General features: G+C 37.3%; 3 protein-coding genes across 3 annotated transcripts in view; 1 reads left to right on the forward strand and 2 right to left on the reverse strand.

Moving 5' to 3' along the window:
* The window catches only part of LOC111060911 (lachesin-like), a 328,507-nt gene that overhangs the window by 261,727 nt on the left and 52,700 nt on the right, over positions 1 to 14,080 (reverse strand). The gene's annotated exons all lie outside the window — the stretch shown is intronic.
* On the forward strand, positions 8,505 to 8,921 carry LOC120352931. The gene has a single exon (XM_039435275.1). The coding sequence runs from the start codon at positions 8,505 to 8,507 to the stop codon at positions 8,919 to 8,921; it is 417 nt and encodes a 138-aa protein (XP_039291209.1).
* LOC120352932 lies at positions 11,310 to 11,726 on the reverse strand. The gene has a single exon (XM_039435276.1). The coding sequence runs from the start codon at positions 11,724 to 11,726 to the stop codon at positions 11,310 to 11,312; it is 417 nt and encodes a 138-aa protein (XP_039291210.1).

The raw sequence follows: 14,080 nt of genomic DNA on the forward strand, positions 1-14,080 counted from the left end.
TTGTAACACATAGACGAGATATTTCATCTGAAGAACAGCTGTTTTGACGACTTTTAAAAAATCATCGGATTTCACAATTTACACAAAGGAAAAAGTACTCTGAAAACAATTATATAATAATAATAATTAGCGTCTTTATTTAAGAAACAAAAACAAACGAATCATCAAGCATACAACATATTGAACAAAAAATTTTCAAAACAAAAAAAAATACTTCTTAATAAACCTAGTGAACTGTATAAAAGACTAATTTGACATAACCGGGAGGTTGTTTGTCAGGGGTCGGTATCTACTGAATCATTTTTACAATGCTTTATCCTAACTGATCAATATCCTTCGATCAACAAAACTAAAAATAAAGTTAACAATTTGATAATTATAATTATGATACTGTTATCCTAGATACAAAAATAATATGCAATATTCTTAAAATAATGAATGGAAAATAGATAGTGGATAAATTAACTTTTCCCACCATCAAAACAAAACAGAAAAAAATAATACTTGAATGATATTTATTGAATGTCATACTTTCGCCACTATATAGCCAAATTACTAATTACTTCTTTTATGACTCTACTCAATTCAATAATTGAATTCTTTGATTAGTGACTCTCTTATTTTGCTTGCTTGTTGCACGTACCGTGCCAGCTTCCACCAATCACTTCCATTGAGCCAATCAATGACCTCTGAGTCACTCAATTCAACCTTCCCCAAAAAGGCTCTTTGAACTCCACTTAGGATTGGACATACTCCAATGAAATGTTTAATATTTTCCCTCTGCCCCATATTGCACATTGAACAAATCCACTGCTCTTCCTCTCTTCCATGTCCATAGTTCAAATTTAATAATGCACCTCCAGCTTTTAGAGAAGAACTCATCATTTTCCTGTTCAATCCAGATTTCAAATAGCTCTTTCCTCTACTTATGTCTAAAATATGATAAACGCTGTGAAATCGTGAATTAGTTGCGCTTTGCAAACAACTCAGTCTATTTTTCTCTTTCATTCTCTCATGCATACGCTCAAATTCACTCTTCCATTCACTTCCATTCACCAAACATTCTGCTAAGTTACATTCATACTCTATATCCAAACGCATCCACTCTTCAAACCAAGATATCTTATATTTATCTAATTATTTTCTCAGCCAATTTTCTTGTTAATCTGTGCCTGCCGAGACTCATGGTTTTAGCAATATACTCGATGTGCATTTTTAAAACATATAAATACATTGATTCTAAATCCAGTTCCATCTCTAATACATAATTGGGTGTGGCTCTAGGTAATGCCAACAACTTTTTTACAAAAAATCTAGGTAAAGACTCTAATACGTCACAGTACTTGAACCCCCAGACTTGTGCTGCATACACTGCCACAGACTTCATAACAGCATGATATGCTTCCCACTTTGCTCCAATTCCTACATCATTCTTCGCAATAAAATTTCTCCTCATTCCATTTATCGCAAATTTAGCTACCAATACACGTTCCTTAACATGCTGTGTGAATGAAAGCTGAGGGGTAAACACTACTCCTAAATATTTGTACTTGTTTACCACCTCAATAGAGTTACCACCTAGGGTCCATTTTTCATGTGCAGCCAATCGTCCTCCTTTCCTGAATACCATAATCTTAGATTTATCTGTATTAATCTCCAATCCCCATCTGTCACAGTATTCATTTACATTATTAATCATTCTCTGTAAGGCCTTTGGAGTAGAGGCAAACAAAACCAAGTCGTCGGCATAGAGTAATAACTTACATTCAGCTCATCAATCCATACACCCTCCACCATGTTATCACGCAAATCATTTATAAACAAGGAGAACAAAATTGGAGATAACAAGCGGCCCTGTCTTAAACCGCTGACTGTTTGAAAAAAATCTGTCATCTCTTTGTTGCACCATATACTAGCTCTTGTATCACTATATAGCTCACTGATAACTCTAACCAATTTATTTGAAAGACCTATATCATATAATTTGAGAACAAGTGCAGCCCCATCAACTCGATCAAACGCGGATTTCAGGTCCACAAAGAAACAATATAATTTCTTCCCTCTTTCTCTTAATTTCAAACTTGTAATATTATGTAAATTGAAAACATTGACAATCGTGGAATAGCCATTTCTAAACTCCGCTTGGTGTTCACAGAGTGCATTGTTTATATGTGCCCACTTTTCAAGCCTAGCCAGCAAAACACCTGCAAACCACTTTGCTAGCGCATTCACAAATGATATGCCTCTATAATTTTTTGCATTGGCCGTATCTCCTTTTTTGTGAATAGGGAATATGACCGCATCCCTAAAACTGGTTGGTACGTCTGCATTTTCTAATACATGATTGAAGAGTCCCAAAATCGTTTCAAAAAGCTCTTCTGAAGTGTTTCTGAAAAAATCTATAGGTACCCCATCCGTGCCCGGTGCTTTTCCCTCCATAGCCTTTTTCAATGCAGCTTTCAACTCTGACATCTCTATCACACTGTCTAGTATGTCATCTCTTTTGAAAGGAATTACATAGTCTGCTGATGCTGCTACTCTACTTGAGGTGAAAATTTCCTTAAAATGCTGAGTCCACTCATCTGACCGTATAGAATTGTTTATTATTTTCTTATTAAATTTGAAAACCTTTGCCGCTTCCCAAAAACCCTTTGAGTCTCGTACATTCGCTAATCTATCACTCATACCTTGATAATAACGTTTTTTCTTTTGGCAAAATATATTTCTATAATAGTTTTTAGCCTCAAGATAAGCCTCCTTTGCATAAGTGGTGTTACTATTCCTGAATAAATTCAAATTCTTAAAAGTACGCACTCGCGTCTCTCACATTCCCAATCATACCATGCTTGCTTACATTTTGCACACACTCTTCCTCTCTTACACGAATGAAAAATATCCATACATTCCTTAACTACACTAATCACCTGAGTTGCTTGCTCTTCAGCGCTATGAAAATCAGTTCTGATTCTCGAGAAAAATGATGGATAATTACTGAAAAACCATGTTTTTCACGGTTTTCTCGAAAAAGGCTCTAACGATTTTCTTCAAATCTATACCATGGATAGCTATTTATAAGCCCTATCAACTGACATGAGTCTCATTTCTAGGAAAATTGCAGGAGTTGCGTAATATTCTCGAGAAAAATGGCGGATAATCACTGAAAAACCATGTTTTTCACGATTTTCTCAAAAATTACTTGACTGATTTATTTCAAATTCATACTCTGTATAGTTATTTATCAACTCCATCAACTGGCATGAGTCTCCTTTCTGGGAAACTAATGGGGGGTTCACCCCATCCTTGAGAAATGGGCTTTGTAACACATAGTCGAGATATTTCATCTGTAGAACAGCTGTTTTGACGACTTTTAAAAAATCATCGGATTTCACAATTTACACAAAGGAAAAGGACTCTGAAAACAATTATATTCACACATATACAGTAGTCTGATCGTAGTTTCAGATAATTATGTTGCCGCCAATCGTCATTATGTTATTTCTCTAAATTATTGTCGTTTAAGAATGAGGCTCCCAGTTCAATGAGCAAAGAAAGTTGTGTGGGTGTACCACACCAGATTTTTATAAACTGCTCTACCTACCTACCTCATGCACGAGAAAGAGATTACAAAGTCTATTTCTCAAGGTTGAGGAGGACCCTATTAGTTTCCAAGGGAGAAGACTCATGCCAGTTGATAGAGCTGATGAATTATTGCTGATAGAGTTGATACAGGGTATGAATTTGAAAAAAATCGGTCAAGTCATTTTCGAGAAAACCGTGAGAAACATGGTTTTTTAGTAACTATCCGCCATTTTTTTCAAGAATATTACGGAGCCCCTGCAATTTCCCTAAAGATGAGAATCATATCAGTTGATAGGACTTATAGATAGCTCTACATGGTATAAATTTGAAGAAAATCGTTATAGCCGTTTTCGAGAAAACCGTGGAAAACATGGTTTTTTAGTCATTATCCGCCATTTTTCTCAAGAATATTACGGAGCTCCTGGAATTTTCCCAGAAATGACACTCATGTCAGTTGATAGGGCTTATAAATAGCTATCCATGGTATGAATTTGAAGAAAATCGTTAAAGCCGTTTTCGAGAACAACGTGAAAAACATTGAATTTTATTTAATTTCTTATTGTCGGGTCCTCATGGTATAAAGACCTTAAGTTTGAAATTTCAAGTCAATCGGTTAGTTAGGAATGGAGTTATCGTGTTCACAGACATACACACACACAGACCAACACCCAAAAATCATGTTTTTGGACTCAGGGGACCTTGAAACATAATTATAGAAAACTTGAAATTGGGGTACCTTATTTTTTTTGGAAAGCAATACTTTCCTACCTATGGTAGTAGGGCAAGTAAAGTGAAAACCATGAGACTGCAACATCAAATTTTTGTTGAACTTTTGCATACTTTTGATTTTGTGGTCCGATACTACAGAATTGCTATCACATTACCTTACAGACATCTAGGAACTCTCCACCCAGTCACAATAGTAAAAATATTTTTTCCTTCACCAGTTGTCTCTGTGGGAGTGATAGCTCACAGTTATAACAAATTAGAGTCCTTGGAATCTACAGAATTCCATATGTTTATTCGACAGAGGCTGGCTCAAACAGCACTCTGGTTTGTGGACTGTATAAATTACATCAAGTACCTTTGGGTTGCCTGGCGTCGGGTAGCAAGTTGAACAATTAAAATGGCTAAGTGCACAATAACATAGGCCTACCTTCATGTCCAAATCTTCCTTGCTTCCAGGATCCCGGGTCCAGATCACGATACGAGACGAGACGACACTTGTAATAAATCACAATGAATAATCAATAGATCACTTTGCAAAAATCGACATTACGAGAAGTGAGCTGTTCGATTGGCTGTCAATCGGCAACTGGCGGCGATTATGCAATAAGCATCACCCCTTAATTGCCCCCTCCACCACACAACGCCAGACAATAAAGGGGAACATCCATAACGTCCGAACATTCCGCCCACCTTGGAAGAACTTCCAATAACAAAAAAAAACAAAAAAAAACATCAATAATGAACCCTACTAGGGAAACTAGGAGAAAAAAGGAAAATATCTTCACTCCTCAGGGGCCCTTGAGGAGACTTATAAAAAAGGAGTAGGAGGCCCACGGAAAGGAGAGGATGGGATGAGAAATAATGACTATGTACAACCAATATAGATAAGAACAAGAAACAAAGCAACTTGGGAACCTTTCCCACATGTAAAACAAGAAACAAAAAAAAAAAAACTAACCACTAAACTTATTGAAGTTCCCTCCAATAAGGCCTAATCTTCATCAATAGGGAGGAGACATACCCTATTGAAAGCCCTAGTTAGACTTCCCTTTGCAGTCTGTACCTCCACCACTCTCACAACTCCATCCTGTCCAGGGAGTAGTATCTTTGTTATTCGACAGTAGTATAAAAAGGAGGACTCTGGGACACTTGTCTCCTCCACCTCAAGGTCACCCATGACGTCATAACCTAACCTAACCCAAGTTTTTGACCTAACCTAACCTCAAGGTCATCCAAGATGACCTAACCTCAAGGTCATCAAAAAAAAAAAAAAAATTAAAAAAAATTAAAAAAAAAAAAATTAAAAAAAAAAATTAAAAAAAAAAAAAATTAAAAAAAAATGAATAAATAGAAAAATAAAAAAATAAAAAAATAAAATAAAAAAATAAATGGAAAAAAAACGATAAATAATAAAAAATCAAAATCAAATAAAAATAAATTAGAATTAATTTGGCGACCTTTGAAAGTGGTGGGAGACTGTTTGGGTATATATATGGGAGCTCCTAACCATAAGAGCTATCATTGTGTTGCTGACTAGTTGGAGACGAGTTGCTGTTTTTAGTGTGTGTGTGCTACAGTGCAGTTGAATAGCAAAGTAAGTACAATCTATATGGTTTATTATTATTGTTGGTTATTATTTTAAAAGACCCATTTTGATGAAAATACTTTATGTGGGAGACTTTAAGATGTCTCCTCACACATCATGATGATCATTCAGTTTGAGAGAATTTTAAAAGACCCATTTTGATGAATTCTATATTGTTTATTATTATTTCAAAAGATCCATATTGATAAATACTTTGTGTGGGGGACTTTAAGATGTCTCCTCACACACACACATCATGATGATCATTCAGTTTGAGAGAATTTTAAAAGACCCATTTTGATGAATACTTTGTGTGGGGGACTTTAAGATGTCTCCTCATTATTATCCTAAATGAGAATAATGGCCACGCCCACCAGCATTAGGGGCATCAATGGGGGACCTATCTTTCTAGCTCAAGTTGGTCATGCAGGAGCATGGTTGGGGGTCGTCCACTCAGTGGTGAGTCAGTCAGTTCAATTACTGATCAGTCACTGTTCAGTCACTGTTCAGTCACTGTTCAGTCACTGTTCAGTCACTGTTCAGTCACTGTTCACTTACAGCTCACTTGAAGCTGCAATGAGCTTGGATATAGTTGTTAAAGTATACATTATAAACAACAAGTAAATAGATATCCACTGTGGTGTAGTGGTTAGCACTTCTGCTTTCCATTCTAGAGGACTCGGGTTTGAATTATTAATAAGGTCTCGGGTTCGAATCTCCATTGTATATATGGGGATGTAAGATGTTTGGTTGAGGAATGTAGGTAGGTAGGTAGAGTGTAGGTGTAATTGTTTGTTAACCATTACACCACGATGGATATCTTTTGTTGAAATATGATTCAACATGAAAGTTTTCATGTTTCAGCTATCAATCATCATTCTTCAATCATGGTGGCTACAAGCATGTACCAAGCAGCGCTCTACCTTGTGCTAGCACTCAGTGCTAGTGCATTGGATCCAAAGTACAGGACACAGGAATTTCTCACTTCAAGGGAACACGGACTGGATACATTGAACATCCGTCATATGCAACAGTGCCTGCTAACATCAGGGATTCCTGCTCTACGTTGTAATCAGTCAGCAATCAATCAAATGTATATCGATATCAGAGACTGGTACATGAATATGGCTGGGGAACGAGCTGTGGAGGGATCTCTCTGCAAACGAGTCCACTGCGCATACAATCTGCACACCTGTCTTCACCCTACATTCACATTGCTGGACTTTCTGGAAGCAGTTGTTGCAAGGTCAGTCGAGGTCTGTGCACAGTGCTGTGAAGAACAAGCATCCATTGTTATTACTACTCCAGTGAGTACTGCAACTGCTACAACAACTCTTGCTGCTAGCATCACAACTACTCAAGCTAGTACTACAACTCCTGCTAGCACTACAACTCATGCTAGTACCACTCCAACTAGTACTGCTGCTACTACAACTCCTACCACTGTGCAAGACCCAGTAACAACATCGGCCTGCAGTGGAGCAAGCAGATATGTGTGAGTGTGGAGACTGTCTACTAGTAACCAGCAACCAATGGATCATACAACCATTCCTAAACTTTGGAGATGAGGACTTGCCTGAACAGTTTGGAACAGCTCAAAACTTCTTGAAGACACTGACATACATCTTCCATGATGCTGAAGTATCAAGCTGCACCGATCTATGCAAGGGAGCAGTCATCTTGAAATTCATGTTTGGTAGAGGATTTTGTGAAATAAGCAATCGACTAGGAGATTTGTATCACTATATAGTTCTTCATATATTGGACTGAAATATTATCTTTGTGCACTATATATATTTTCATGCATACACTGTAAATAAACATCAAGTAATACCACAATTGTTGTACATTTTATTCCATAAAACCTTCAATTTCCAGAGTAAGCACAAGGTGTGAGATAAAGCATAAATTACATCCTATACTGTTAGTCATTCAATACAATAGGAATCATCCTACTCTGATAAACTTATCTTTATGCAGGAAGTTGGTTAATCATGACTTCCGCCAACATCATGGTCTGATGAACTTGTTGCCTATATAAATGCTTATTAACAAATTCATATCACCATTATGGATAAGACAGTGATAGCGCGAGAGCTGCACAGACAAGCTTGTCGGAATTTTCCGACAAGAAAGGTTACAGTCAAAGGTCTTGACGATCTCTATCAGGCTGACCTTGTTGAGATGAAACCATATGCTCGACATAACAAAGGTTACAAGTACATTATTACAATCATAAATTGTCTCAGTAAGCTTGCATTTGCTATACCAATTAGGAATAAAACATCCAATGACATTGTTGGGGCTATGCGTCCCATATTTGAAAAACATCCAATGAAAAATCTACAGACCGATGATGGTGAAGAATGGTTCGATACAAAATTCCAACAACTTGTGAAACAGTAAAATGTGAATCATTACTCAACTGGATCAGATAAGAAGGCATCTATAGTGGAATGCTTCAACAGAACACTTAAACATTTAATGTGGACAAAGTTCACTGAACAAGGAACCTACCATTGGACAGACATTCTAACCTCACTTATCAAAGAGTATAATGCCAAGATTCATTGAACAATAGGTATGCGGCCAGTAGATGTGCAGAAGAAGCATGAGAAAGAGCTGCTTTCCAGGCTTAGTAGACAAAGACAATAAGTTGGATAAGTTGGATAGTAAACTGAAAAACAAGTTCTATCCTGGTCCTGGTCAAAACATTGAGCCAGGCGATAAGGTGAGAATCAGCAAAAATAAAAAGACTTTTGACAAGGGTTATCTAGCCAATTGGACAAATGAGCTGTTCACAGTAACACGTGTACGTCACACAGTACCTGTAACATATGAATTGGAAGACTATAGAGGTGAGCCTATTCAAGGAGGGTTTTACTCTGAAGAAATTGTAAAGACAACAGTACCAAGTGTCTTTGAGATTGAAAAGGTTTTGAGGAAAAGAGGGGACAAGCTGCTAGTGCGTTGGAAAGGATACAGTGTGAGTCACGACTCGTGGATCGACAAAAGTGACTTGATCTAGGATGAGAGAGGTTGTACAATGGCAAAACCTGTTCAAAGTTATTGATTTCGATCGTGTGTTGAAAGGTTGTGGTCTGGAAATGGACAATAAGAAGAAGCGGCATGGTCCTTTGTTCCCCAACCATATAAGATGCATTATATGTGGACCTTCAGGGTGTGGTAAGACAAATCTACTTTTCAACATGCTTTTTGATCCAAATGTAATACACTTCTCAAATATACATCTTTTTTCAAAGACTACATTTCAGTCCAAGTACAAGCTACTTGAAACCATCATGCAGGGACTAGGTGATGAGATGGAATATGTAGAGTGTGATACAAGTGCAGGCAGAAATACTTTAGTGCAGGCAGACACAGTGATGTTGATGTTTTCTATCTGGCACAGACCTATAGCCGCATTCCATACATATTAGGTCTCTTATATAGCAAAGCTAGTATGCAGGGTTACCAACTATATAGCCGCCTTCCACCAACTCTTCTAGAATCGAATTGATTTCATTCTCATGTCCAGTGTTGCCAACTGCCTTGGACTGATCCAACAGTCTTAGTCTGTCCACCAACTCGTTGGGATCATTGTAGTAGACCTACTCAATCTCAGTTTGATTGTTTGCTACCATATTAAATGGTGTCACCAGTCCTCTCCCACTATGCCTACCATTCCTTATCAGTGAGTAAATTGTCTTCTTGTACTTGGCATCATTGGAGTTTATAATACGTCCAACTGGGTCATAGTTTTTTCTGTACAAATTAGTCAAATACAGAATGCGTTTGTATGCATTTGAGTCAGGTGACGTAACAAGTTGATTGTTAGGCTTCTTTTTAAAAATCAGCTCACATAGTCCTGCTGTTGCATCAAAAATCATTTTATGTTCTTCATCTGCAGGGTCAGTCAGTTCAATCTTTGAGCCATCACTTCCGAAGGTTAGATGCCTACTACCCAAATAGTACTTGTTTCCAACTAATCTTGGTCCAAATGTAGTATCTGCACTACTATCATTCAACATCGCTCTATAAACATATGGACCCACTTTGGTTCCACTCAATCCACTCTGAGTATAAATGTTGTACACTTCCTTAGGACTGCTGTTATTCAACACTGCCTCAATATCCTCCTCCTCCTCCTCCTCCTCCTCATCATCATCATCACTCCTAGCCTCAGACAATAATTTTCTTACAACTGCTGAAATACTTGGAGCCGGAGTGGAGCCTGCTGCTTCTCCAAATGATTCATAGGTTGGTGACTCCTTCTCCTCCTCCTGCTCCTCAACAACTTCTAGTTGTGATGGTAATGGACGTCGAACATGCCTGGGTCGGATCAGTGTGGTTGGCGGTGTAGGCAGTATAAGCTGATGTTGTTCTGCTAATTGTTGAGCCAGTGGCTGTTGCTGAGCTGGAGGTGCTTGTTGCTGAGCTGGAAGTGGTTGCTGCTGGGCTGCAGGAATCTGAAGAGTCTCAATAATTTTTCCCAGTGGTTCAGTTAGCGGTTTGAAATGTTTTGCATGTTGCTCCTCTGTCAATTCTCTTCCAAGTGTGAACTCCTTATGCTTTCTCTTGATGTTACGTCTTAGCTTTGCAATCTCTTTGATGGTAGAAGCTACCTCCTCCAATGTCTTCTGATGAGGTCGAACCATCCTGCTTGCCTCACAATAACAGACTGATACTCTACTAGACTTGAACCTCAACTAAATAGGTGTCGATACCATTTCTGTAGCGCCCAGCATTCTTTCCTGATGAGCAATCAATGACAATGAATGCATGTGCAGCTGATGACCAAACCTTGTTACACATGTCCTTGAACTGATCAAAGGTCATATCAGCCCCGACATGGTCTCTATACAGATGCTTCAAGTTCAGCTCATCCTGTTCAAACATGATTAGAAAATTTGCATTGTCACGAATCAGTTGTTTTGGAATGCGGCTATAGGTCTGTGCCAGATAGAAAACATTGACATCACTGTGTCTGCCTGCACTTAAGTATTTCCTGATGGCATTCTGTTGCTCACAAATTACGTCATCAAAGATAATTATTGAATTGGCAGGCAGTTCATGTGGTTCAGGTATTTCCTCACTTGTATCACACTCTACATATTCCATCTCATCACCTAGTCCCTGCATGAAGGTTTCAAGTAGCTTGAACTTGGACTGAAATGTAGTCTTTGAAAAAAGATGTATATTTGAAAAGTGTATTCCATTTGGATCAAGAAGCATGTTGAAAAGTAGATTTGTCTTACCACACCCTGAAGGTCCACATATAATGCATCTTATATGGTTGGGGAACAAAGGACCATGCCGCTTCTTCTTATTGTCCATTTCCAGACCACAACCTTTCACCACACGATCGAAATCAATAACTTTGAACAGGTTTTGCCGTTGTACAACCTCTCTCATCCTAGATCAAGTCACTTTTGTCGATCCACGAGTCGTGACTCACACTGTATCCTTTCCAACGCACTAGCAGCTTGTCCCCTCTTTTCCTCAAAACCTTTTCAATCTCAAAGACACTTGGTACTGTTGTCTTTACAATTTCTTCAGAGTAAAACCCTCCTTGAATAGGCTCACCACTATAGTCTTCCAATTCATATGTTACAGGTACTGTGTGACATACATGTGTTACTGTGAACAGCTCATTTGTCCAATTGGCTAGATAACCCTTGTCAAAAGTCTTTTTATTTTTGCTGATTCTCACCTTATCGCCTGGCTCAATGTTTTGACCAGGACCAGGATAGAACTTGTTTTTCAGTTTACTATCCAACTTATCCAACTTATTGTCTTTGTCTGCTAAGCCTGGAAAGCAGCACTTTCTCATGCTTCTTCTGCACATCTACTGGCCGCATACCTATTGTTCAATGAATCTTGGCATTATACTCTTTGAGAAGTGAGGTTAGAATGTCTGTCCAATGGTAGGTTCCTTGTTCAGTGAACTTTGTCCACATTAGATGTTTAAGTGTTCTGTTGAAGCATTCCACTATAGATGCCTTCTTATCTGATTCAGTTGAGTAATGATTCACATTATACTGTTTCACAAGTTGTTGGAATTTTGTATTGAACCACTCTTCACCATCATCGGTCTGTAGATTTTTCATTGGATGTTTTTCAAATATAGGACGCATAGCCCCAACAATGTCATTGGATGTTTTATTCCTAATTGGTATAGCAAATGCAAGCTTACTGAGACAATTTATGATTGTAATAATGTACTTGTAACCTTTGTTATGTCGAGCATATGGTTTCATCTCAACAAGGTCAGCCTGATAGAGATCATCAAGACCTTTGACTGTAACCTTTCTTGTCGGAAAATTCCGACAAGCTTGTCTGTGCAGCTCTCACGCTATCACTGTCTTATCCATGATGGTGATATGAATTTGTTAATAAGCATTTATATAGGCAACAAGTTCATCAGACCATGATGTTGGCGGAAGTCATGATTAACCAACTTCCTGCATAAAGATGAGTGACAGAATCCAAGGGCAGGGCAGTGGACTGTGGATGATAGTTGGTATAAATACCTACAAATAAATCTTTGAATTCTGTACATAAAAATACTGATAGCTTGAAGTGTGGTAAGTACGCCAATAAAAGACTAAATGAATCAACAATATAAGATTTAATAATAATAAGATGATAATAGTAGGCAGATGGCCACATACAAAAACAATGAGTTAAATCTTGGGAAAATTACAACATGTGAAATAATGTAGAGAACTACAAAATTTAAAGAAATTAGGTATTAATGATATTAAATTATTAATGATATTGGTATTAATGATATTGCAATAAATGCAAAGGTATTATAATGATACCTGAAATGAATATAATTTGAGGGCAATAATGAAAGTTATTACTAAGGTACAATAATAATGATTAAAAAATGACAATAAGCTGTAAAAAATGCTCAGCAAATAACATACATAAAAAATATATGTGGCATAGGCCTTCAGTGATTTTAATGTCAAGATAGACTTCGACCAAACAATTAATAGGCGTTACTGGCCTTAAAATATCACTTAAGAGCTAAGGGTAGCTAATAAATACAATGAAGATAGGGATGTCAATCCCGGGACTGATTTCCAATCCCGGTATTTCGGGATTATCCAATATCAATCCCGGGATCCCGGGACTGATCCCGGGATTGGAAAAAATCAGTTTAATGTATTTTAACCAATTGTTCCTCCTCAAAAGCATGTTCAGTAACAGTGTGTGGAGATGAAAAAGGGCCCATTAAAGAGGGAGAGGCTATTATTAAAATAAAAAAAAAAATTACTTGGGAATAATATTAAAATTGAACATTCTATTCCATAAATGTTTTCAAGATTAGGAGTAAATGTTTCATTTCATGTCCTACCTCAAATTTGCTGTATCCTAGATGATAGTGAGAACTGAGGAAAGCAAGATAACTCATCAGAGTATTTTTCATGTAGAACAAAAGCATTTCTATCCTACATCAGGACGGGATAGAGCACACACTTGAATTACGTCAAATACTGTAAAGTGAATTAATATCACTTGAATTAATAATATTAATAATAAAATAGAATACTTTTTGTAAGGCCCTAACGCCATACCAACCAAACAACGCGAAAGCTGAACCACTACACTACCAAATGAAATTTCGTAGAGCCAACTATAATATTTACTTCAACTAGATATTCTACTTATGATAGAGAAAGAGAAGAGGAGAGAAATAATTAGACAGAGAGTGAATAGTTAAGTGCTTTTTTATTTCTGATTTATGAAGTCTTTTCAAAGTTTGGAATGCAATTCAAGGAAATGCCATCAGCACTGTTGCAAATATTGCGCCGTCTAGACTTGTAATTGTGGTGCTGTGTAAACAGAAACAAGTGTAGAGACATAACAACCGATCAACAACCATTCTGCCAATTATGCGAACTGATAATGCGAATTCTATCAAGCCAGTACAGAGTACAGTATACAATCAATATTATGTATAATATGCAACTGTAGGCTGTGCCTGTAGAATAAATTAGTCAAACACTTAGAACAATAAATTAGTTATAAAAACTCATATTCATCACCGTAAATAAATTCCATATTGAATTGTTTTTGGAAAAATATGATTCACAATTTTAGGTTTACAATCCCGAAAATCCCGGGATTGACGCTGAAAAATCCCGGGATTGTTAGGTAGCAAAAATGGACCGG

Source organism: Nilaparvata lugens, chromosome 9, assembly GCF_014356525.2.
Source record: "Nilaparvata lugens isolate BPH chromosome 9, ASM1435652v1, whole genome shotgun sequence".
NCBI lineage: Eukaryota > Metazoa > Arthropoda > Insecta > Hemiptera > Delphacidae > Nilaparvata > Nilaparvata lugens.